The sequence below is a fragment of the Cynocephalus volans genome, chromosome 6 (assembly GCF_027409185.1).
Source record: "Cynocephalus volans isolate mCynVol1 chromosome 6, mCynVol1.pri, whole genome shotgun sequence".
NCBI classification, from domain to species: domain Eukaryota; kingdom Metazoa; phylum Chordata; class Mammalia; order Dermoptera; family Cynocephalidae; genus Cynocephalus; species Cynocephalus volans.
The window spans coordinates 128,761,560-128,786,650 of NC_084465.1; the positions used below are offsets into that span (position 1 = coordinate 128,761,560).

The following is a 25,091-nucleotide window of genomic DNA, read 5'->3' on the forward strand; positions in this document are numbered from 1 at the left end:
TTGGTAAAGTATTAAGAAATAATGTGATGTAAATATGCATAAAGATCTGGGGGTGAATTATGATGGGGATAAGGGAATAAACATTCTCCCCCTTCACATTTCTCAACTGTCTCCTTTCATGCTGTCCTCTCTTAATACTGGAGAGGAAGCTTCTGCCCTTCTCTACCTACCTATGCTCCCTTCCTCTTCTCCAGGTGGCTCTTCCACACGGCTGTGCCATTAAGGCCGGTAGCTGGGCTCTGTATTGGGGCAGTCGTGAATCAGGGCAGTCCTGCCTTTATTCAGCGAGCTCACCAGGGAAGGAGTGAGTTCACACCTGATGATATATTTGATCAGGTGATATAGGAATCTCTTTATGATGCCTTTCAGAGAACAATTCTCTTATCATATGATTCTACATTTCCTTTTGACTGAGAGGCCACAGTAGGTATTCTCTTTGACAAATTTAACTTTTTTCAAAATATACAAATTATTTTGAGATATTTTTCAGGGGACACTTTACTGCTAGCAGTAGTTTTCTTTCTGTTAACATTTTGATTTCCAGAGCCAACTAGATTGATTTCTTACAATTCAGGAAATCCTTTCATTCATCAGTCCTCGTGTCGTTCAGTTTTGTGCAGGCCACAGAGTTTATCTTATGCCTTGTGCGGCCTTTTAATAGTTGCAGTTTCTGAATTCTTTCTGTATACTGTGAAAGCAGAAACTAAAGCTTTGCCTATTAGTCTTGAAAAACATAAGGGTTTAATCTTTAAAAACAAAGTATTTATAGATATTTGTTGTCTGTGTATGATCCAAACTTTATGTTTTTTGACAGTAGAAATAGAGAATAATCATGGGCAATTACAAAAATAGTCATTTACAATCTCTCTAAGGAAAATAGCATTCTATATTTTTAAACGTAGCCAGATTTAGCCAAAAGAACTTTAACAGGATGAAACATGTATAGTGGTATTTCAGTGATAAATTCTTTAGAGAAATATTAGCAAATGGTTTTTACCTCATTTTCTGCACTTTCCTTTCTATACTTAAAATGTTTTTTTATTCATTAGTACCTTTTTTACAGTTTAAATGAATTAGAAATAACTTAGAGGATAGATATATAGTAAAGTGGGAGATAGAAATAAGAAACTAAGATCAAAGAAGCAAATTGATTATTTGTCAAATATGACTATAGCTTCCTAGTAATAACGGCAAAAAGTGAAATACATTTTTAAAAAGGAAGGTTCCTTTCAGTTTCTCAGAAGAGGCAAAAGTTTTCAAGGCACTGGATTTGAAAATTAGTTTCCACGTGGAAGCAGATGACAAAGACAAGATCCTCCACAGCAGTTTTTACAGCTGATACAAAAGCATTTTTAATTGACTGTTTCTTGTGCTGACCCCTAATCCAAGGCAAAGCATAAAAGCACAGTCCAGTGAAGGTGGCTCTTTAAGGAGCTTTCTTGTCTCTAACTGAAACACTCTTATTTTCTTTCTGATATTGTGTTTGTCAAGATTCTCATTTGCAAGTAACAGAAACCCAAATCCAGCTAGCTTAGAGCAGAAAAGTAAAGGGATATATTTGACTTTAGGTGGGGTGATATGCAGGCTTCCTGAAGTGTTATTAGGGCTCTGCTCACTTTTCTTTTCTCCATCGTGCCTCTGTGTGGTGGCAGAGATGGCCAAGTCACTCCAGGCTGACGTGGTTCTTTGTACTCAAAGTCCCTGGTGAAGCCCCTTCTTCCACAGCAACTGTTATCAGTCCCCATTGAGGATTCCAGCTCACCAGCCCCTGTGGTAAGAGAGACAGCCCTGTCAGTAGGAGGAATGATGAATGTGTATAATCAATAAAAATTTTTTTAATTAAAAAAAATAATAATAAAATAAAGTTGATAATTAAAATGAAAAGAAAAAGAAGGGGAAATGGTAGGTCCCAGAAGGAAAGGCAGATTCTTTCACCAGAGTAAGGGATGAGGGGCAGGCAAAAACAACTGATAAATTTTTAGTTAGGAGACAGCAGTCAGATTTCATATTTTATAAAAGCATTCTGAGGAGATAGGGCAAAGAAGCTTGTTGGCTTAAAAAATGATACTTTAGAAGTAAAGTTCAGGAACATTTCAGAGCATCATCCTGTCAGACGTGGAAGGCCTTTTGCTTTTCTATTTTTAATTCATTTCCCTTCCAATAAAACTGTTTGCGTTTGATTGAAAAGTGTTGATAATTTTCTTTGTTTTGCCCTGGTTAACATGTTACTGAAACTGAAACATTTCATAGGAAGTTTGCCTATGTTAGAAGCTAAGTAACAAGAATAATGACAAAATCTCTCTCTCAAGAATGACTACACTTAAAAAGATAATAAATTTAAATTTTTTAAATGACTGTATTTAAACTTTTTAATGACCTATTTTTACTGCTAATGAAAGTTGCTAATATTACAGATGTAATTTCCTAGTAGCTGAACAGCTGGAACACAAGTTGTAGGTTGTATACATTATTCTTGCTACCGACTGTACTTACGAATTCAACAGTCTCAAACCCATGCATCTCAGTTATAGTTCCAAGCCACCTCCGAGAGGAGGCAAGTACTTAAAAATTTCTTATTCTTCCTTTTTCTGATTATTTCAGACAGGGAATTCTTGACATCCTTGTATTAGTTTTTCATTTTTACTGACCTAGAATTATAATAAAGCCCCTAAATTTAATTTCTCCCCTGGTACATTGTAGTTTGTTCATTAACACCAAAGATGCATTATGTTTACAAGAAAAAAATAGTATGCTGTCAGAAAAACTGGCTTTTGGTTTTGGGGAAATGCTTTTACTACGCAGTAAAAACAAGTGGAAAGATTATAATCAAAGCATTTCCATCTTACTTGTAAACAATTACAGCAGTTCTTACATGGATGCCACATTAGAAGACTTGGGAAAATTTACTGGATTCCATTCTAATGCAATTAGAGCTAATTTTGTTCTTTAAATGAATAAAAGGTCAGCTAGTAAATCTAGCTTATCTTGAGTCCAGACTTCAATAAATTGTTTTATTTAATTTGTTGTAAAAGATCTTATCCTTAATGGGTCTAGGTCTTATTAGTTCACTTAGGTTTTAAAATATTTATGACCACCTTTTTAGATATGATTTGAATGATAGTTGGAAAGTTTCTCTCTGCAGTGTTATCAAAGCTCAAGATCACTAATTGAGTGAATATAGGAAGGTACTTAAGATTTGTTATCTAGAAAAAGCTGATGTGAACTTCCAGAATGTAAATGTGTTTCAGCCTGTGACAGGCAGAGATAATTTAGCTATATCATGGTAACCTTTAGAATACTATCTGATTATAATTTCCCCTAAAGATCAAGCTGCTCACACTTCTGGCATTTAAAAAGAATATGTACCTACTAATGAAAACACTTAGGCACTTATATTATTACTAACAACAATGTAGGAAATTCAAATTCTTTGCACTCTGATTTTCTGTCATTTTATGGGTCTATTGTGTATTTGGATCCTCACATGAAGACTTTAGATTAATGGTGTAACATTTCTAATTCTCTATTCCCACTCCCTCCTTTGGTGCTTAAAAGGTGGAAATGACTCACCATGTTACCCATGGCTGTTTGGATTTGCTTTTTGATTTCCAGAACTACGTCTGTGTTCACAGCTTGTCCTACAGGCTCCAAAAAAGAGCATCTCTCTTTGTATTTAAGTTCCCACCTTTCCTGCCTTGCCCAAACTGCTCCCCTGTCTCACCTCCTCTCCTCCACACTGCCCTCTTCTTCCTTTCCCTCCTGTCTCCTCCTGGCCTTTCGTTCTGCCATCCTGAACCTCTCACCTTCACCAAGCCTCCCCTCTGCATGAGAAAAAGGCTTACAACCTCCTCTTCTCGTTCTTGCTTCTCGAACCTTATTCTTTCTGTGCATTTTCTTCTTATTTTTCACTGCTAAACCCACTACATTCTGGTTTCTGCCCTGGAAATTTTCCTGAAGCATCTCATTAAGATCATTAAATGCAGCCCAATTCCCAAATGCAGAGAACATGCCGCAGCCCTGTAGTATTAACCATTCTGCTGTACAGGACGCTGTTTCCCCGAGCCCTTTCTGAAACGTTCTGGTCCTTCGTTTCTCAAGATACTGCACTTGTCTGAGTCTCTCACTCTCTTACCATTCTTTCTGTTTTTCTTTTATAGACTCCTTTTTCTTAACCTTCTTTTTCTTCTTGCCCTTGGCCCACTTACTCTGTTCTTTTTCCCTAAATTTTCTTATTCACTCTTTAGGTTTCACTTGTACAGTGATGAATCCCAAATCTTTATTTCTAGCTCAGATTTCTCCCCCAAGATTCAGACTAGTCTGCCCAGTTATCTACTAGAAAGTTCTGCCTGGATGGACCAGAGGCATCTCAAACCTAACATTTCCAAAAGTGAACACACTGTTATTTCTCCCTAGCTGTTTCTTCTTATATTTTTTATCTTTTGATGATGAGACCAGAGCCTCTGTTTTCAAGCCATTTTAGGCTTTAGGGTAACTTAAAAGAAGGCAAAGACTATCTGATAATAGATTTGAAAAAATTTATGTATGTCATAATACCAGACTGAACATTCAGGATGCTAAAGTACGCATGTCTTTCTAGCTCCAAAAGTTTCCCAAACTGAAGAAAACAGATGAAAGAGAAAGACCCTGTCCTAGGAAGTCTCCCTCAATTTTCAGTTGAACTCTCATTATCTGTAACTCCTGTTCTGCATCTTCAAGTGTGGATCTCTCCTTGTTGGCTGGACACAAGTGGTCATTGGTATCAGAGAAGGGGAAGAGATCTATATCCTTATTCACAAGGATCCATCTATAGCTGGCCCCAAGCAAAGATCTCTTTAGCTGGGAAACAGAAAAAGTCATTAGGTACAGAGAGCCATTTGCTTCCTAGAGAGAAAGTAGCTGAGAAAGAGAGAAATTTCAAAGTTTTCCACCCTTCAAGCCACATACAGACCACCCACATTTGTCTGAGCTTACGTGTCGCCCTCTCACATTAAAAGCTCCAGCGTCACCAGCCAGTCCCAGAAGCATGAAACCCAAGGAAGAGAGATCGTTCCTCTGTTCTTCCCAGCCTTCCCACCCAACAGCCAGCCAGTCAGTCACTAGTCCCTGCCAGTGTCACCTACTAAAGTTTCTCAGTTCCTTACCTTTTTCTCTATTCCTGCTCCCACTCAAAACTCTTCTTCCTCCAGAGCAATCTATCGAGAACCCTTAAAACCCTTTGGTGGCTTGCTCTTTGGTGGCTATGCCAGACTGCTTGCAGTTTCCCACAGACAGCAGGATGTTTTCATCTTCATTTCTTTTTCAAGTGTCCCATCTGCCTTGAATGCCCTCCATCTCCCTACCTCTTCATCAGAGTCACTCATATTCATCTTTTAAAACTGTCATTTGTCATTGGAGGAGTGAACACAGACCACCATCTCATCCCTACTCCCAGCTAGCCATCCCTCTTCCAAGTGCCCGAAATATTCTGTTTTTATACAATTATTCTGCTTGCTACACTTTATATATCTATCCTTATGTGACTGTCTTCTCCCCCAGACCATGAGTTTCTTGGAAATTTGGTGTGTGCCCCATTCACCTTTTATCTCATGTACCAAAGAGTAGGAGGTGCAGTAGACTGGCGACAAAGGTTTGTTGAGGTGGACACATGGATTGAGACAGTCTCTCAGCTGTTGAGCCATGGAACTGAATTTCACTCTGAACAAGCTTTCATAGATTTGGAGAAGTATCAGAACAGACTTTAATGGAATTACTTTTGAAGAATAGCTGTAATATTAGGAGCAATTGTGTTTTTATCAAGTAAAAACCCCTTAAAATAAGAGGGCTAAAGGAGGACAGAGGAAGCTCACGCTTAGCCCTAGAATACAATAGAAAACTACATTTGGCATTGACATCTTTTGTCAGAGATTGCTTCTCCTTTCTAACCCTATGGATCTTGGTGTTTTATTGAATTTTAGGGGTAATCTGAATAATAAAAAGATGCTGAATATAAGTTGCTTAAAGGAATTAGTTGGTTAGAGCACAGTGCTGATAACACCAAGGTCCATGGTTCAATCCCTGTACCAGCCAGACACCAAAAAAAAAGGAGATGGAAGATCCTACTAATTTTCAAACCTAAATTTTCAGATTTAAATAATATGGAGGCAGTCATTCTGTGGTCTGTGTACAAGGGAAAAATGTTACCCCTCAATTTGAAAATGAAATGTCAGAGTAGGGTATCTTTCAAGGGACACTGAATGTCCATCTCTGGCTATCTATGCTGTACATAGCTAGGATTTTAATAAACAGGGATTTCACAGGAATATCTGGGAAACAAAACAACTAAACTCTGATCAAGACATAATAGACTTTCAGTGTTAGCTTTGCATTTTCCTCCTTTTAATTCTGACTGTGAAGATTTGCCTCAGAGATAAATACTTTTCATCAAGATGTTGCCTGTATTCTTTTGTGTTCTTTGGATAAAATCAGGTATAAAAAGCAAAGGGGCTTGTGAAAAACATGTTGAACAAGTGCTACTAAATATTTAAGTACCTGGCTTTGGTTTTTAATTTCTATATTACAAAAATAATACATGGTCAATGTTTTTTTTTAAAAAAAAAAAAAAAGATAAACTGTTTAGAAATGTGTAACTTAGAAGACAAAAGGTCCCCCCAAATTCCATCCTTTCCCCAAGAAAACCACTGGTAACTATTCAGTGTGTATTTCAGCAATTTTTAAAAAAACAAATTAGGATTATTTTACACATATTCTTCTACAGCTTGTCTCTCTTCCTCTTAGCAATAGATCATGGACAATTTCCCATGTCTATATGACATGGAATTTCATTTTACTGTTGTGTCATAATTTATCTTTTCAGTCCCCAATTTTTGGACATTTGAGTTGTTCCAGATTTTGCTATAACAAAGAAACAACATCCTCATACACAGATCTTTGTTTATTCAGATGTTGCTAGGTCAAAGAATATGAACATTTAAAAGTTTTAAAAGATAATATGCCAAATTATCATCCAAAAGGTTATACCAGTTAAAATTCCCACCAACAGTAAATGAAAATGAGATGACCTCATATGTAAGAAGAATTAGTTAAATCTGATGGTTCTGAAATTTTAAGAGACTCTAGGCAACTACTAATGATGTTGTATGAAAAGCTAGATCCATTTTTCTCCCTCACGGGCATGTGAGTTCTTTTTGTAGAAATCTTTCCTCCTTTGTGGGGAGCTTTTGGTTTAAGAATAGTTAACATGTTTACTCAGGCTGTTTCCACATATCTTCTGAACTATGTAGGTCCCTTGTGCTGTCTCCATCTCAGATGGGTTTTTCTTCATTGAGTGCATTATTCATGTAAAACATAATTCTGTACTACAAATAATTACTTTCTTTGTGGATAGTGTTTGTGCTTTGAAGTTCGTGTATCAGATTAATCTGGGAAGGGGACCTGGTAAATATTGTGAATTTATTCATGTTTGTAAGTATAAAATTTTTTAGAAATAGTTTGGAAGGCCAATATTTTTATGTTGTTGCTGCTGTTAAATCAAGGTTCTCAAGTAGGAATTTTTCTTTGGTCCTTTTGATAGTACTCCCTCTTTTTGAAAACAAGTATTTGTGATAAGCCCTGTGAATTTCTAAAATGATTCATTGTTTGTGCTCTGCATTTAAAAGTTTACTTTTGGATGAATACGAGAATAAGAATTTTTATCTGGAAAAAAAAACTTCAGTGTTCCTATTTGTTGCCTGTTTTATAGTCAATGTGCAGTATAGATTTTTTTTTCTGGGCATTTTGTAGAATATGTTGTATCAAGCTTAGCATTGCCTCAAGTGGTGGCAGAGGTGGCCTATTGAGAATTCAAGCATGTGTTCTACCAGTATTTCATCTTACAGGAAACAGGCCCAGGAGTCCCAGAGCAGGCTTTCAGTGGCCCAGCTGAGATCATGTGTCCAGACCAGAACAATCACTGTAGCTAGGGAATTGTGATGCTCTTATTGGACTGGTTCATGTGTCCAGCTTGGAACTAGGGGTAGGAGAAAGCCTGCCCAGACATGTGGCTTGAAAGAAGGAGGGAGAGAGGGCTAGAGGGAGGAGAAGGGCAAGTAAGTGCTGCACAGAAATAGACACACAGCAGTGGCAGTCCTGTAGGGCAAAGCTTTAACTTGTAAGTTCTCTTCTTCTGTTTTGCTTGGACCTTCTGGTATGCTGACTGTTAGAAGCCACTAAATTTTGGTGCTGATAACACCAGGGTCAAGGGTTTGGACCCCATACTGGCCAGCTGCCCCCCCCCCCAATCCACTAATTTTTGTGTGTGTGTATGTGTGTATATATATATATATTTAATGGTGCTGTGTGAAGCATCTATTTGCATCATTTACTTGTGAATCTTTTCTTCCATAAATTTCTTTGCTGTTTTAAATTTCTTATGAAATACAATATTAGGCACCATGAAATCACTTAATCAAATATAATATTGTTTGTTTGGAACTTCAAATTATATAAATCATTAGTAACATTAGTAGGCTTTTTGAAAGAAAATTTTGGAGTTTCCCCATATAGTGCTGTATATATTGTAGATACTAAATTGAAATTTATTTGATAGAAACTACAAAATTTGTGTTACCTTGCTGTATGGGCATATTTAAAAGCTAACATCCTATTTTCTGGAGATTGTTGTATACCAATGATATTTACCATGCTAGGAATCATAATCTCCAGCACTTCTTTTACAGTATCTCAGTGTTTGGTACAAAACCCTTTGACTCCAGATGCAGATAATATTAACTGGGTAAAAGAAATGAGACAGTAACTGGTACTGGTCCATGATCCAAAGTTTGAAAAATAATGTTTCAGGTATACATGTATAAATCATGTTTGTGATACAATATACTTTACCTGGTTTTGTTTTTCTAAAGTTTATTGTAATTTAAAGATCTTTAAAATTCCCTTCAGAATTACATTTTTTTTTTCTAATAAACCCAGTTAAAATTAACTGTTATATATTTTAAAGGGATTGGTTTAGTTTTTACTTTAGATGAACTATTAGAGCACTTCTGGCTAATGTTGGACATTAACCTGTTTTTAAACATAGCTTTAATATATGACCCAATTAAGAAATGCCAATTGATCTATATATGGACATATGAGTTCTGCTAAAACACAGAGGAGCATTGAGTCATAAGTGTTGTTAGGCTCACACATTCTGAATTAAGATGAACAGAATGATTACATCACAGTTTTAAGTGGTAAATGGCCATGTTCTATTTTTTTCTCATCAAACCAAAGACAAGTGAGTAAGGCAGAATATCTTGCTACGTTTTTATTGTTTTCATCATTTTGTTTATTTGGCTTATAATAAATACAAGGAAATTCACATTTGCCTTATATTTAGACTGCTTTCAAAGTATGTTGACAGGGTAAATTTTGAATTACCTCTACTTGTTTTTTCTGGCCTTTCTAGCATGGACTGTTTTTCTGTATGCATGCATACCTCTGTAAATTTGCACATGTGCTTTATTGAAAGTATTATCCTTACTCATATTTTTTTTTTTTTTTTGTCTTTTCCGTGACCGGCACTCAGCCAGTGAGTGTACTGGCCATTCCTATATAGGATCCGAACCCGCGGAGGGAGCGTCACCCCGCTCCCAGCGCCGCACTCTCCCAAGTGCGCCACAGGCTCGGCCTCCTTACTCATATTTTAAGGAAAGAAACTAAAAGAAGAAAAATAGCTCTTAAATAAGGAATACTTCTTCAGATTGTCTGGCCTTTGGCTGTTCTGCTCATTCGTGCTCCCTATGATAAACATTCAAATTAAAGCAATTCAGAGATTACCTATCAATTCAAAGTTTTCTGCCACCGCAGGGCCTGTGTTGCTGGTCTGGGCAGGAATGGGAGGGAAGAGGAGAAAAGCATCAGAAGATGCTCTGAAGAGCCCGGTTCTGAGATCACGTTCTTGGAGTCAGATCCTGAACAGTCCTCACAAGAGAAAAAAATGCGACTGGCTTCCAGTCTTTCTTGATATGTCTCTCCTGCTAAGGTTTGAAACTTCTCTTGCCCTCCTAGGCCATCCTTGATGTTAGAGGATACTAGGAAAAACTTTGAGCAAATGAGAGGACCAAGATCTAAAGGAGCTCTCTAACACTCACAAATAAATTCTTTATTCAGGCCTTTAAGTGTTTAGGAGCTACCATGACCTTATCTTTTCTTTCCTTTTTCTTCCTCTGTCTCTCTCTCTCTTTTTTTTTTTTTTTTTGTCTTTTTCATGACCGGTACTCAGCCAGTGAGTGCACCGACCATTCCTATATAGGATCCGAACCCGCGGCGGGAGCGTCGCTGCGCTCCCAGTGCCGCACTCTCCCGAGTGCGCCATGGGCTCGGCCCTGTCTCTTTCTTTTAGAATGATCTTAACTTTGAGTGTAAATCTAAAGTCAGTGGAATAATTTCAAATCGTTTCTTGCCTCAGAGAAAATTTTAGAAACGTTCCCGCGCGCGCGTGTGTGTGTGTGTGTGTGTGTGTGTGTGTGTGTGTGTGTTGCTTCAAACTCCCTTGGACACTTTTTAAAAAATGAATCTTCTTGTTCATAAAAGTTATTTAAATCCTAAAGCAACCATAAATATTTTATTAATGTTAATTGTAACGTATTTCTTTGGAGTGTAGAAATACATATCCGTTTATGTCATCTTATATCTTACAGTGTAACCATTGCACATATTCTTTTCCAAACAAATTGTTAAAAATCCTCTTCACTCTCATTTTAGAAGATCATTTTTTATTATCAAAGGTATAATATTAAACAGACAATCTAAGAGAAGGAGGACAGGGCAAGTGTCAGGAATATGATATATGCACACACACAGTCACTTATTTGAGCCAACAAAGGAACATATTATATGTGTATAAATATATGTATACTTCATATGTTTTTCATGTGTTATTTACAAAGAAAGATAAGAATTCGTGTAAAGCATGATGATTTTCAGTGAAAACACAACAGCTGTTTTCAAAGTTTAATATATTTTGAAATGGTAATGTTGGGTTTGCCAAGCATGACTTCAGTAATAACTGAATTTTATAACACTCCAGCAAGATACAAATCTTAATCACAATCTTGTTCATTTTTCAAGTTCACTGAATATCATCTTATTGCTTTTAATATTTTCAAATAAGTTGGGATGTTATTTGATCTTTAAAAAAAAGTAAAGGTGTATATTTTGTGGTTAACTTGCAGCTTCAACATATTTTCATGCAAAAGCATCTTTTACTACGTACTCATCCTCCTCTGTAGGCTGCAGGCTCTGGGACTATTGAAAGTAAAGGTTCATGCACACTGAATGTTCCATTTTGTTTGGCTTTGCTTTTTCTTACTAAAAGCATGCTCATGTTTGCTGTAGAGAATCTGAAGCTTTTCTGAAATCACAAAATCTTTTAGAATTTCTGACTCCAGAGATCCAGTTTTTGAAAACAATTCTCAAAGTGCCCCAGACAACACTCTTACGAGTTTACATGTTTTTAAAAGTTGATCTGCATTTAACCAATATTAGTTTTGATTGCAGTACAGCTGTATCAAAGGAGATTTGAAAATAGCAAATTTGAATCAGATGTCAATTCTCTTCTCAGGAATGTAAATGTTAAAAATTGTAATAGAAGGTAGAAAGTGTTAAAGGCTAGAAGAGATACATCTAAAATTATACAGAAGTTCAAGGTGATTACTACCATCTAGGAAGGATTAGAAAAGGATTGGGGAAAGTAGTATTTGAGTAGAACCCTAAAGGGTGAGTAAAATTTGGAAATGGAAAAAATGTGAAGAGGATAAATAAAAGCAAGATGTATCAAGTCAAATAACTAATGCTTGTTTTTACCCTGAGAAATGGCAATAATAGTCTATTGATATGTGCCCTAGTTTTGCCATTTAGTGATCCTATATCACTCTGGATAGAATGCATATTGCCAATAGTTATATTTAAAAGTTCTTACTATCATTTTCAAATGTAAGAGAGAGAATAAAATAATAAACTTTTGTATACCCATCACCCGAATAGATTTAACAACTATCAAAATTTTGGCACACTACTTGACCTTTCTAAAATTTTTCCCCAAAAGCATTTCCGAGCAAATCCAGGCCTAATATCATTTCACTTCTACATACTTCAGTATGTAGTTCTAAACATATGGTTATTCTCTTCTATAACCACAATGCTATTATCATACATATTATCTATGAACATTTTTCTTGCTATTATCTGATACCCATTTCATACTCAGATTTCTCTGTTTGACTCAAAAATATCTTTTAATGGTTGGTCTGTTTGATTCTGGATTCAAATTGGACTTGTGCCTCTGAAGTACGTACTTTCAATCTAGAGCTGTTATTTCTATCCTACACTCCCACACCCTCCTCATTTTTGCCATGTAATCAACTTGTTGAAGAAACCAGATCATCTGTCCAATAGAATGTCTCACTTTCTGGATTTGTCATTTACTTCCTTGTAGTAGCATTTCAATTGTTTTTCTGTCCCTGTAATAGGATTTAGCTCCAAAAGCTAGATTAGATTCAAGGTCAACCTTTTTTTTTTTTTTTTTTTTTTTTTTTTTGGACAAGGATATTTCACTGCTATATAGTTCTTATTATATCACATCAGCAGGCTCATAATGTCTGCATTAAAAGATAAAATGTTTGCTGCTTGATATGTACTTGGGCTATGACCAAAACACTGTCCTCCTCAAACCACCTGAAATAAGTTTGTTTTCCTGCGTGATTGTGTCACCAGCATGATATTCATTCCCATTTATTTTCAATTCACAGGCAATTTTTTTAAATTTAATTTTCTGAATATTTAGACCATTTACCTGACTCCAAAGTTGAAACTGTATAAAGAGATACGTTCAGAGAAGTCTTGCTTTTATTCCTTTCCCTCTCCCCTCCTTATCCTGTAGGTTGCTGTTTTGGTTTCTTTCTTTCTTTCTTTCTTTTTTTTTAAATTATCTTCTGGTGTATCTTTTTGCAAATATGAGGAAATAGGCATTATTTATTGCTTATCTGAGTGTGAAAACCCTTTTAGGGTATTTTACAGATTTTGAGCATTTGACAATAGAAGTATAATCATTTGGGCATCTCCCTTGGAAATAAAGATTCTATAATGGCTATATTTTCCTCTAATTACTTCATGCAATTTGTTTCATTTTTCAAATAGGTCATGCCTGCATTAAAAGATAAAATGTTTGCTGCTTGATATGTACTTGGGCTATGACAAGATAAAATATCCGTTTTATGAGATGATGTAAATATTCAAGAGGCAAGCCATGAGCTTGAGGAATTAAATCCATTTATAGTTGTGTTATAATTATATGAACGCTAAAATTTGAGCTGTGAGGATCAAGAGGAATAAGGAATAGTGATTGATTTAAAGAATCAACATAAAACTGATTCTCATAATTGTCTTTGGACATTTGTTCCTTTTGATCAAATGTGAAATATGGAAATGACTGTTTACAGTTTGACATCTTAAGTACTGATACTCAAAAATATAATTTCTCCCAAATTCTGAATGTTTATATACCTAAATTAGATAAATCGAATACTTTGTGTATTACTTTTTAACTTCCACATAACCAGTGACCACAAAACTTAGCAGCCTAAAGCAATAAACATCTGTTGCTTCCAAGTATTTTGTGGGTAAGGGATTTGGGTGGTTCTGGCTCAGGTCTCTTGTCAAGCTGATGCCTGGGACACAGTGGTGAGAAGGCCTCCGCAAGGCTGGAGAATCCACTTCAAGCCACATGCATGGCTGTTAGCACGAGGCCCCACTTGCTGGTCACACACCTCTTCATGAGGCAGTTTTGGTGCCCTCACGACAGAGCAGCGGGGTTCCCCCAGAGTGGACAAGCCAGACAGAGCCAGGCAGAAGCTGCAGTGTCTTTTACGACCCAGCCGTGATTTTCACAGTAGCCCTGTCGGTCATCCAGGTCAGCCTGTTCAGTCTGCAAGGGTATGAACTCCAGGAGGCCGCCTCCCATTAGTATTTCTGGGACTTTTAACAAAAGTAAGAAAGCGCAATTGTGGAGATTTTATATATACACACTCCCACACACACCCCAGTGACCCAGTTATGCGGTTTTATAGCAATACTATAGTGAAATCTCAGCATAAATAAAAATAAAAAAGTGAAATCTTTTTTATTATTGTTATTTGTTTTGAGAAGGACAGTTAGTTTAAAATACAACATGGAATTCTGTCTCTAAAGGTGGACGGTATTTCTATGATTGATAAAAAATTAAATCTGAAGAAGAAAAGTGAGTTGTATTGTAAGGAACATGTTTTTTTAAAAACTCAAAGTGGTTTTTTTCTCTCATACATGAAGACCTTCCCTCTTCAGAAGTTGATGTAAAATTGATGGAAGTGATTGCAATAGTTTCATATATGGCATCAGTGTATTACCATTTAAAAATGTCTGTTCACTTTTATGGGTAAATAAGTAAGCCATTGTGAGGGAACTTTTGAACTTTGTGTGCAGTTTGGTAGCCAGTTATTCAGACTTTGATAATTTAGATTACCGGTTGCATCATGTTTGCACACAATAGCTGAATAATGAGGATCATTAAACTCCCTGTGCAGGCATATCCCAATTGTGTTTGCCTCTCACCTTGGAGGCTCTGTGTGGCTGGGAGGCCAGGATTGGCTCTTTGTTGACTTGTCAAGCTGTGAGTTTGCGTTACAGGCCAAGCAGCTCATGACCCATTCTGTTTATTTCACTGTTTTGTGGTGGGGAAACAGGTAAAGAAATCCTGCTGAAAAATCCCTCCTTCTGCACATTTTTATGAATAACGCCAGTGTTTATAGCAGTTAGGACACTGTGATCAAATCCTCCAGAAGATGTAACATTAGCAGCATGTAGCCATTATGACACAGCTTTGGGTGCTGTGGGTTTCTTTGTGAGACTGCTTATTCAACAGAAAGCTCTGGAGAACTTACAGTGCAATTCATTAGGAGTAAAAAAGTGATACTTCAGGGAGAAAAACAGAGAGAACCAAAACACTTTCTAGAAGTATGAAACAATAAGGATTGGCAATGAAGAAGGCTAATAGGAATCCAGAATTATTTTTACAATGATCAGATTAGGTTAAGTGATGACAGTTTATCTCACTAGTGATGAGAAATCATCTTGTGTTATACTGCTATATATTTTTCTGTAATGTTCAAAATTTAGTAACAAAAGATTGTTTTAAAAACTGTGTATTCATTTATGACAAAAGTAAGTTAGAAGCTAAAATTAAAACAACTTTCAAACTCTAGTGAATTTTGTCTTGAATTTCAAGAGTTAGGAAAAACAAGTCACTTTAGTGCCTGTGTAATACCAATCTAATCCCTTGAAAATAGAAAGTTAGAATAAAAGTTTGTCTCGTGAACACTGAGTATGCCTTTGATGTTTAAGAGTTATTCTCATCAAAGTGCCATTTCTCTAAATTGAAAAATATGAAAATGTGTACAAGCAGATATTTCTGAGATTTCAGGTACTAGCCCATAAAATGGGTCAACAATTTGTTTATATCCATTGGCCACACTGCTAATTCAAAGCCATTCTCATGGGCACCATTAGCAGCCCTTTATAGGTAAGGGAGAAATCTAAGAAAAGTAAAAAGACGAGTAAAGGGGATTGGAAAAGAGGCAGGTAAGGCAAGTAATACTCATTATGTGGTGTTTGGTACACTTTAAAACCACTTCCAGAAAACAGAATGAAGCCTTTATGATCTGCTTGTACCTTGCACTGGTGTGATAAACACATCCTTGGTTCGAGAACGATTAGGTAGATGAATTACAATCCTTGTTGGCAAACAGAAATCTCAGTGGTCTTGGAACTTGTTAAGTAGTATGGAAGGAAATTAGGCAGGAAGGGAAGAATACAGGAAGTTGCCCTACATTTAAAAATATTTTAAACAGACAATAATGTTCTAAAGTAAAGTAGTTATTTTACAGAAGAGTTCTCACTGCAGTAGTAGGCATTATACTTATTAAAACTAATGAATATTTTGTGAGACTATGTTTAATGCTGCAGGTAATTCAAAGATAAGTAAAATACAAAGCTTACTCTTAAGAAATTTACTGCCTAATGTAGATGCACATAATTAGGGTACCAAGCAACCATGGGTCTTACATTTCTTTGAAAAGACTCAAGAGTGTAAACCAATCTTAATATCTAAGGGCTGTTCAAATTTGTTATTTTAATTATGTACAAAAATAGCATGTTTTGTGAGGTTCTCTTCCTCCCACGTCCTTTGGCCCTTTTCTTGTTGATCTGTACTGACAGTAAATTGGGCAGCTCTCTGATTTAACTTGGGGCTTTTATTCCAAAATTTAGGTCAAGACTATGGTCAACATTTGTCTGGCAAGCTTTAGTCAAGCCATCACTTTATTCCCAGTAAATTATTAATTAAAGTATAACATATATACAGAAAAGTGAACAAATTGTAAGTGTACAACTCAATTAAACCATCATTTAAAAATTCCCAGCAACATTTTATATGTGTCCATTGTAACAAGTGTTTTTAACTTTTTCATTATTTTTATTACACAAGGTATATATGTTAATTATACATCAGCCAAAAGAAAAAGATCATCTATCCCACCATATAGAAGCAATTTCTGTACTTTTTGGTATACTTTCAAACTTTTTTCTAAGTACATGCTCATACAATTCTTGTTTGTTTTTTTCCTTACAAAAATTTGATCTTATTATGCATACTATCTGCATAGTATGTTTTTGGATAAACGTACCATTTGTGTGTGTGTGTGTGTGTGTGTGTGTGTGTGTGTGTGTGTGTGTGTGTGTGTGTGTGTGTGTGTGTGTGTGTGTGTGTGTGTGTGTGTGTGTGTGTGTGTGTGTGTGTGTGTTCACTTCAAATAACAACATAGTATTTTGTTCGTTATTTATTTAACCAGTTCCCTGTTTTGGGGTATTTTTAAATTACAGTTATTCTAGTTTTTTCATTTTGGGCAATCATAAACAGTGCTACAAATAATATTCTTTACCCCATATCTTCTCATATTTGTCTAACTATTTCCTCAACATAAATTTCTAGAAGTGGAATTTCTGGTCAAGAGCTTGTACATTTTTAAGATTTTGATAACCATTCAGAAATACTGTACCTACCCCTTTTCTTTCCCCATCCTGACAACACTAGATGTTGTTGATCTTTTTCATCTTTACCAAAGAAGGTGTTTTATTGTCGTGCTCATGTCTTAGATTATTATGAAGGTAGAACATTTTTGTCTGTGCATTGGCTGGTTTCATTTTTTATTCTGTATTACTTGTGGCCTTTACTGATGCTTGAATAGGAACACTTGTCTTTTTCTTTTTTATTTGAAAGAACTCTTTCTATAGTAAGGATTGAATGCTTTCTCATGTATGTGGCAATAATATCCTTCATTTTAACTTTGCTTATTGTATTTTATGCCATATAAAACTGTTGTTCAGTCAAATGGTTTCCCTTTATGGTTTCTACTTTTGGTGAGATGCTAAGAAAATCTTTTCTTACCGTGAGATTAAAAACATCTGCATTTATTTACTTTTTGGGGTATTTTTCTGGTTTTGCTTTCCTTACTTAATCTTTAAGCCATCTAGAATTTATGGTTTGTGATATAGCTGTTATGAGGGTGTTTTTCCCCCCAAATTAACTACACTATCTTACAACTCAAAATTGAGATAATTCCCAATTTCACGTGATCTTTGTGTATTAGTGTGCATGAATATCTAAAACTCATTTTAGATAATGGGTTCAGACTTTACCGCCAACAAATATTTTCCACTGGAATAGCTACCAAATAGTAAAGTTGGAACAAAATGATAAATTTTTTCCAAATAGTTTTCTAAATCCCCACCCAGCCGTCCTGTTGTTTCTATTGAATAACCTTCTCCTGTTGATAACTTAGATTTTCCATCTCATTTCTGCCTATAGTCATACAGACGACACCGTTTCCTTCTTCCTACCCTCCTTTTGTTTTCTTTGCCCAAATTAACTGCATTAACCCACAACTGAAAATGCCTGAGTTATCCCCAGATGTTGTAACCTAAATTTGTAATTCCTTCTCTGTTTTTCACTCTGTAGTTCACTTTCTCTGTTTTCTCTCTCTTCTTTTCTTCCTTCTTCATTGACATCTCATATTTCCCTCACCTGTCTTCTATTCCGTCCTTCTTCCCACATCAGAGAGCTTATTACTATGCTTTTTTTTTTTTAACTGTAATTTTGGTTGACTAGAAGGATATAATAAATAGGTCATTTCATCTAGAAAATAACTATTTTCAGGACCAGCTTTTGTTTCTTTGTTTGATTAGAAAATAAGGTATGTTCATATTCATCAAATGCCTCCTAAATGCCAGTTACCATGTGAGATATTGGGGATACAGAAATTAAATGGGCATTCCATTTCTTTGAGGAACTACCAATATAGCAGGTGTAACAAATATTTGTACAAACTATTAAAATTGTTTTTCAGCCTTATGAAATTTCATCAGTTTTTTTTCACTTTTTAGTATATTCTTAAAAAGAATGAGCATTCTGCATTTGTTGAATACAGTTTTAAAATGTCCATTGGGTCAATTTGGCTATTCATATTGTTCAAACCTTCTATATCTTTGGTGGGTTTTTTTGACTGCTTATTCTGTCAGTCATACAGAGACACATATATGCTGAAATCTCCAACTATGACTGTGGATTTGTCTGTTTCTTACAGTTCTGTCAGTTTTTGCTTTTCATATTGTGAGGATATGTTATTAGGCGCATACAAATTTTAAATTGTTATATCATTCTTGCAGATTGGAACCTCTTATCATGATGAAGTAACCTTCATTATCACTGGTAGTTCTTAAAGTCTTTGTGTGATATTACTTTTCTTTGTATTTGTGTGCGAACTTTTCTAGCCTCTTACTTTCAGCCTTTCTATTGCTAGATGTATCTCTGATAAATAGGATATAGTTGGGTTTCACTATTTTACCCAGTATGACAACTGAATCATTTAGACCATTTACATGATATGATTATTGATATTTTTGAGTTAAATCCATCTTATTATTTTGTGCTTTCAGTATGCCTTACTGTTCTATGTTCCTTTTTCTCACCTTTGTTTTTTTTTCCTATCGGATTGGTTTTTTGTATCATTCCCTATTTCTTCATACTAGTTTAGAAGTTGTGTATATACTTTGTTTCTCATCTTTTCTTTACGTGGTCATCCTAGAAATGACCACATTTTAAAGTTAATTAATACATTTATACTGCCTTCTAGATAAAGGAAAGACATTAGGATACTTTAACCCCGTTTACCCACTACTGGCTTATGTATTATTATTACACAACAAATTATTGTTTTATTTAGTCAATGTCTGTTTAACCTTACCAATATATTTATTATTCTTTCTCACATTATAGATCTTCCTTTTGCCTGATTTCCTTCCTTCAAAACAGAGGTACTCAAAGTGTGGTACACAGAGCCTTGGGGGTCCCTGAAATCCTTTCAGGGGGTTTATTTTCATAATAATACTGAGATGTTATTTCCTCTTTCACTGTATTCATATTTGCACTGATGAGGCAAGAGCAGTGATGGTAAACATCTGGCTCTGTAGCACAAATCAAGGCAGCAGCACTAACCTGTACCAGCAGTTACATATTCTTCACCACCACGTACTCCCATTAAAAAAAATGACAGCTTCACTAAAGAATGTCCTCAGTGAAATAATAAAAATTGTTAATCTTATTAAATCTTGACTCTTGAGTTGACCTTTTAATAGTTTGTGTGATGAAATGGAAAGTAATGAAACAGAAAGTACTTATAAAACACTTCTGCTCCATACTGAATGTGATGGTTGACTTGAGGAAAAGCACTTGTGTTATTATGTAAGTTACAAGCTCAACTAGCCATGTTTTCCACAGAACACCATTCATACTTAAAAGAACTGACAAACAGTGTTTATTCATCTTGTCAAAAATGAACAAAGAAAACCTGTTATTTTAAAGAAAATACCTGAGGGTATTTATTATAAATGATAAAATTCAAGCTTTTAGATAGAAATTAGAACTTTCTATCTAAATAAATTACAGGTTGATAGCTTTTTAATACTTAAAGAAATTTCTTATGAGATGGATGGTAATTCTAGCAATTGTGACTTTTTAATATATTGTGTGATGAATTGTGTCAACATTTGGAAGATCTGCATAACTCAGTGAACCAATGTTTTCCAAATGACCAAGGCATCATGTTATAAAACCATGCATGGGTGAATTATGTATCCAAAGTGCTAGGCAGATCAATGGATTTTAATATAACAGGATATGAAGAGCTTATTGGTATGATTTCAGATGGCACATTGCAGCTAGCTCTTAAGAGACTACCACTTGTTACATTTTGGTGCAGTATGAAAGATGAATTTACAAACTTTCTGAAAGGATATTAAAGTAACTCCTCCTTTTCCAGTTATCTATGCATTCATTAAAAAGATTTGCAAAGATATAAAACAATGCCAGTCTTCCCAAAATTTTTTTGTTTTGGAAAATATAGTTACATTTTTAAAAAAGTGTTATGTAACGAATGGGTTTATTGTTACTTTTAAATGAATTACTAAATGTTTTTAACTTTCTCAGTCTTAACTTTTAATATGGTAAATATTCACAGATATAATGTACATAAACAAAAATTACTTGGGCTTGTCAATAATTTTTAAGAATGTAAATGGGTCGTAGGCCCAAAATATTTAAAAATTGCTGCTTTAGATTTTTTTTTAGTAAGGGTTTGCTAGTGGAAAACCCTCAGCTTTTGCTTTTCTGAAAATGTCATTATTTCATCCTCCTTCCTGAAAGATTTTTCAAAAACAAAATTTATTTTTCTTTAGCACATTGAAGATGTTTATTCCACTGTTTTCTAGACTTTGTCATTGTTGGTTGAGAAGTCAACTGTCATCTGTTTCTTCTTTGAAAGAAATTGTACTTTTTCCCTTCTGGCTGCTTTTCAGATTTTTCTCTGTACCTGTGATGTTTTATAGTTTCACTTTGATATGTCTAGATATAGATTTCTTTTTATTTATCTTACCTTGGATTTGTTGGACTTCTTAAATCTGTGGATTAGTATCTTTCATCAGTTCTGTAAAAGTCTCAGATATTGTTTGTTAACATTTGATTAAACATGTACTAATCAGACCTTTTTGTTGTATTCTCTTTGCTTCACCAGGCTATTTTAGAAAATTTCTTCTGTCCTATTCAGTGTATTATTCTGTCTTCTGTTTTTCTAATCTGCTGTTAAATCCATCTATTGAGTTTTAGATCTCATTTTCTGTATTTTTTCATTTCTAGAATGTCTGGTTCTTTTCAGATCCAAAAGATCACACTTGATAACTTCATATTATTACCTGCAGATATTTTCAAGCTTTGCCTTTTATTTTTTGTAATACTGTAAGAAGAGTTGTTTTACAGTGGATAATTCTAGTATCTGGGGTATTTATGGGTCTCTTTATACTGTCATCTCTTCTGGTTTACCCTCATGCTGTCTTACCTACTTATATGTTTGATTATCTTTGATTATGTGCCCTTTAAAAAAAAAAAACTTATTTGTATTAATAATATGAAGCCTAGATTTTAAGTTATTTCCTCTCAAGATGGTTTGAGCTGTGTGGATGCATTACAAGTCCAGATTACTTTAAATATAGTATTCTAGAACACCATAGGTGAAAAGTCATGAGGTTCAGATTCATCCTTACCTTATTGCTATAACCCTTTGGGAGTCCTTAATGTGAAGAGGGAGTTCTATTACTCTCCACTTTGGACAGGTCCTGGGCTTTGATCAGATTTGCCTAATAAGTAAATGCCCTCAGGGCAAAAACATCTGTGTTCTACTTACCTCTCTAGGTTCCTGCTTTTCTTTCAGTTTTGGTTTCAGCACCCATGTGTTAAACCATTATGGGAAACTGCCCCCAAAAACAGTGTGTTTTAAAATTTTAGTCTAACCATAAAAATAGGGAGTGCTTACCCTCTGGATGTAGATGACATAGTAATAACTTTGAACTCCTACCTTATATGCCTTATATGTAGGGCAAACCTCATTTAGTAAGCATTGAGAGACAGTGTAGTGTAGTTGTTAAGATCACAGGATCTAAAATCAGACTGCCTGATTTAAATGCCAGCTCTGCATAAGTTCACATAGTTCACCAAGCAGTCTATATGAACTTATGCAAGGTACTTAATCTCTGTGCCTTGGTTTCTTCATCTACAAAAGGAGAATAATAGCAGAGTTTAGCTCATTTGGTTGTTATGAGGGTCAGATGAGATAAAGCAACAAGTAAACATTTTGCTAAGTGCCTGCCCACCCCCCACCCCCCCATAGCTGGCTTTCAGGTGCTTAGAATAGCCTGCACATAGTAAGTGCTCAATACATATTCACTGTTAATTATGTTAAGCATTTATTGAGCGTCTTGTGCACAAACGGACCTATGGTAAGATCTCCTGGTCTTTGGCAATATTCAAGTTAGGAAGGTAACTACACTTACCTGAGACAAGTAGAGAGCAATTAGACAGCAGTGATTAAGTTACTTACTTAAATAGTGGCTACCTTTTTGAAATAATATAATGTTTTATAAATTTCTGATCAGAATAGCAAAGAATCAATGCTTTTTCACGGAGGTGGTTTCTAAGACTTCGAGAAAGTGGAATTATGCCATGAACAACAATGATGCTGGGGACAGCCGTGAATGTGGTGCTGACACTTTACATCCATATGTAGTTTTGAAGCATTTCTTTATGTTCAGGTTCTCACTGTAACCCTCTGAGGCAGCTATATGTATTTCTACTTTGTTGATCAGAAAAGCAAGGCCTAGAAAGTTAGGTGCGGAATAGTAGAAAGAGAGAGGCCGGTATCTTCATTTTAGAGAGCAGCTTGGTGATTCCTCACGAAGGTGAGGTTGGGACTAGTTTGTGTCCCAGCTCCTTTCTTTCTAGGAGTAGAGCTTAGAGAAATTCTTGAACATATTTACATGTGAACATATAACATTTGCAAGTGAACATGTCGTACCTTCAGTAAAACAATGGACAAGAGTCTTAGGCTTATTCGTTCCATGGAATACTATATAGTAATTAAAATAATAATGCAGACCTCTGTGTATCAACATGGATAAATCAAGAGACATAAAACTATGTGGGAAAAGCTAGCTGCAGAGGATATATGTAGTGTGAAACTTTATGTAAACAATCAAACACTAATACAGTATATACATGGGTACTTCAAAAAGTTCATGGAAAAACCGAATTAAAAGATAATTTGAATCTTTCCACAAATTTTCTGACGAATCCTCTTATTGTTTATGATATCTACAAAGGCAGAAAAAGTACAAAGAACAAAATTGCAAAAACTTACCTGTTTTAGGACAGCGAATGCTTCCAGGGTAGGGAGGGAGGGTGATCTGAAGCAAATATAGTGAAGAGCTGACATTATCCGATTGCTACCTGGCTGTCTGCTATATTGTCTTTTCTACACTTGAAATGGTATATATATATATATATATATATATATATATATTTTTTTTTTTTTATTTTATTTTATTTTTTTTTTTAATAAAGAAACTTTAAAAAAAGAAAGTTTTGGAATTAAATAGACCTCAGTTCAAAACCCATTTACCCAAATTTCTTTCTCTTTCTGATCCTCAGTTTCCTCATCTATAAAATGAGGTAATTATAACTTCTCTAAGATTTTCATGAGGACTGGATGAGATGATATATATATAAAGTGTCCACTGTAATATCTGACTTCTTATAGGCACTCAATAAATTGTGTTTTTTAAATGACTTACCCAAGGTTACATGGCTAGCTAATCTGTGGCAGCTCTAGGACTTGACCTCAGATATCCAGACTCTGAGTCCCGGGCCTCTTGCACTGCGTGGGTTAGATGAGGAAGCTGTGGTTAATGAAGCAGCAGATCATCATCAGGCCACTGTAGTTGCCAGTTGGTAGCATTACCAGGAAAGGAGCGAATACTGCTCTTGTACTTTGAGGGAGCCCCACTCCTGCCCCTTCCATATCTCTGAAGCCGTTCTGAGATCTTCAATCTTCAGCACCTAGCAAGCACCACATCCAGAAGTGGAAAAGTCTTTAAATTTTTATTTTCAGTGGCATTGAGAGTATTAAGAACAAACATTGGAACTGAGAAAAGAGATCAATATTAACTTTTTTAAAAAGCTACTATGTCCTGCAGCTTAGGCTGGGTTAAGTTGTGATAATTAACAACTCCAAAGTCTCAGTGGCTCCCAGTTACAAATGTTTATTTCTCACCCACATTCTGTGTCCATCGTATCTCTGCTCGCCGTTCTCTGTGCCTGGGGTTTGAGTCTGGGACATTAGAGGACTCACAGCAGAGAGAGAGGGAGACTCTGGATTTCATGATGGTTCTTGGAGCTTGTATTCAAAAGTGGCGCTTGTCACTTCTGTGCACATTTCATCAGCCACAGAAGTTACATTGCCAAATCCGCAGTCAACAGAGTGGGTGTATATGGTGCTGCCACAGGAAGGGACAATCGAGTGGTTACATTTCTGTGAACAGTGTATGCATAGTGGTTGCTAAAAACTTCTAAGTGTCAGGTCATTGAGGGGCAATTTAGGAAAATTAGAAATTACTCTAAGTTTAGTGGTGAATCGATGAAGGGCCTCATACTTATTCTTCAGCTGTCTCTGGACTCTTCAAAAAGTATTTTGCTAGTAGAAGAAGGAAGTTATTTTGTAATAATGTTTTTAAACATGTAGTTTGATTCAATTACTTTGTTTTGACTTTGACTTTTCTCTCTTTTGTTGACAGTGTCATCAGCAAGGTGGTTCCCGCCCCCGAGGCTAAGCCGGCCCCTTCTCTGAATAGACCTAAGACCCCTCCGCCGGCCCCTGCCGCAACCGCCGTCCCTGTGCACGTGAGCCCCGCCCCGGTGCCGCTGCCCCTCCTCGCCCAGGCCACTGCGTGCCCGGCCCTGATGCCATCTCCGTCCCCTGCCATCTCTGCAGCAGGAAGCTCCAAAGGCCCTGTGCGCAGCGTGGTGACAGAGACGGTCAGCACTTACGTGGTGCGTGCGCTTCAGGTCCACGGTCCCCGGTGCTCAG

The 25,091-nt window shown here is 35.9% G+C and overlaps 1 protein-coding gene across 3 annotated transcripts in view; it reads left to right on the plus strand.

Moving 5' to 3' along the window:
* The window catches only part of TAF3 (TATA-box binding protein associated factor 3), a 188,580-nt gene that overhangs the window by 157,821 nt on the left and 5,668 nt on the right, over positions 1 to 25,091 (plus strand). For all 3 annotated transcript variants that reach the window (XM_063100018.1, XM_063100016.1, XM_063100017.1), the window contains one exon: positions 24,799 to 25,054. In XM_063100018.1, coding sequence (XP_062956088.1) covers positions 24,799 to 25,054 — 256 coding nt within the window. The remainder of the gene's footprint in view (positions 1 to 24,798; positions 25,055 to 25,091) is intronic.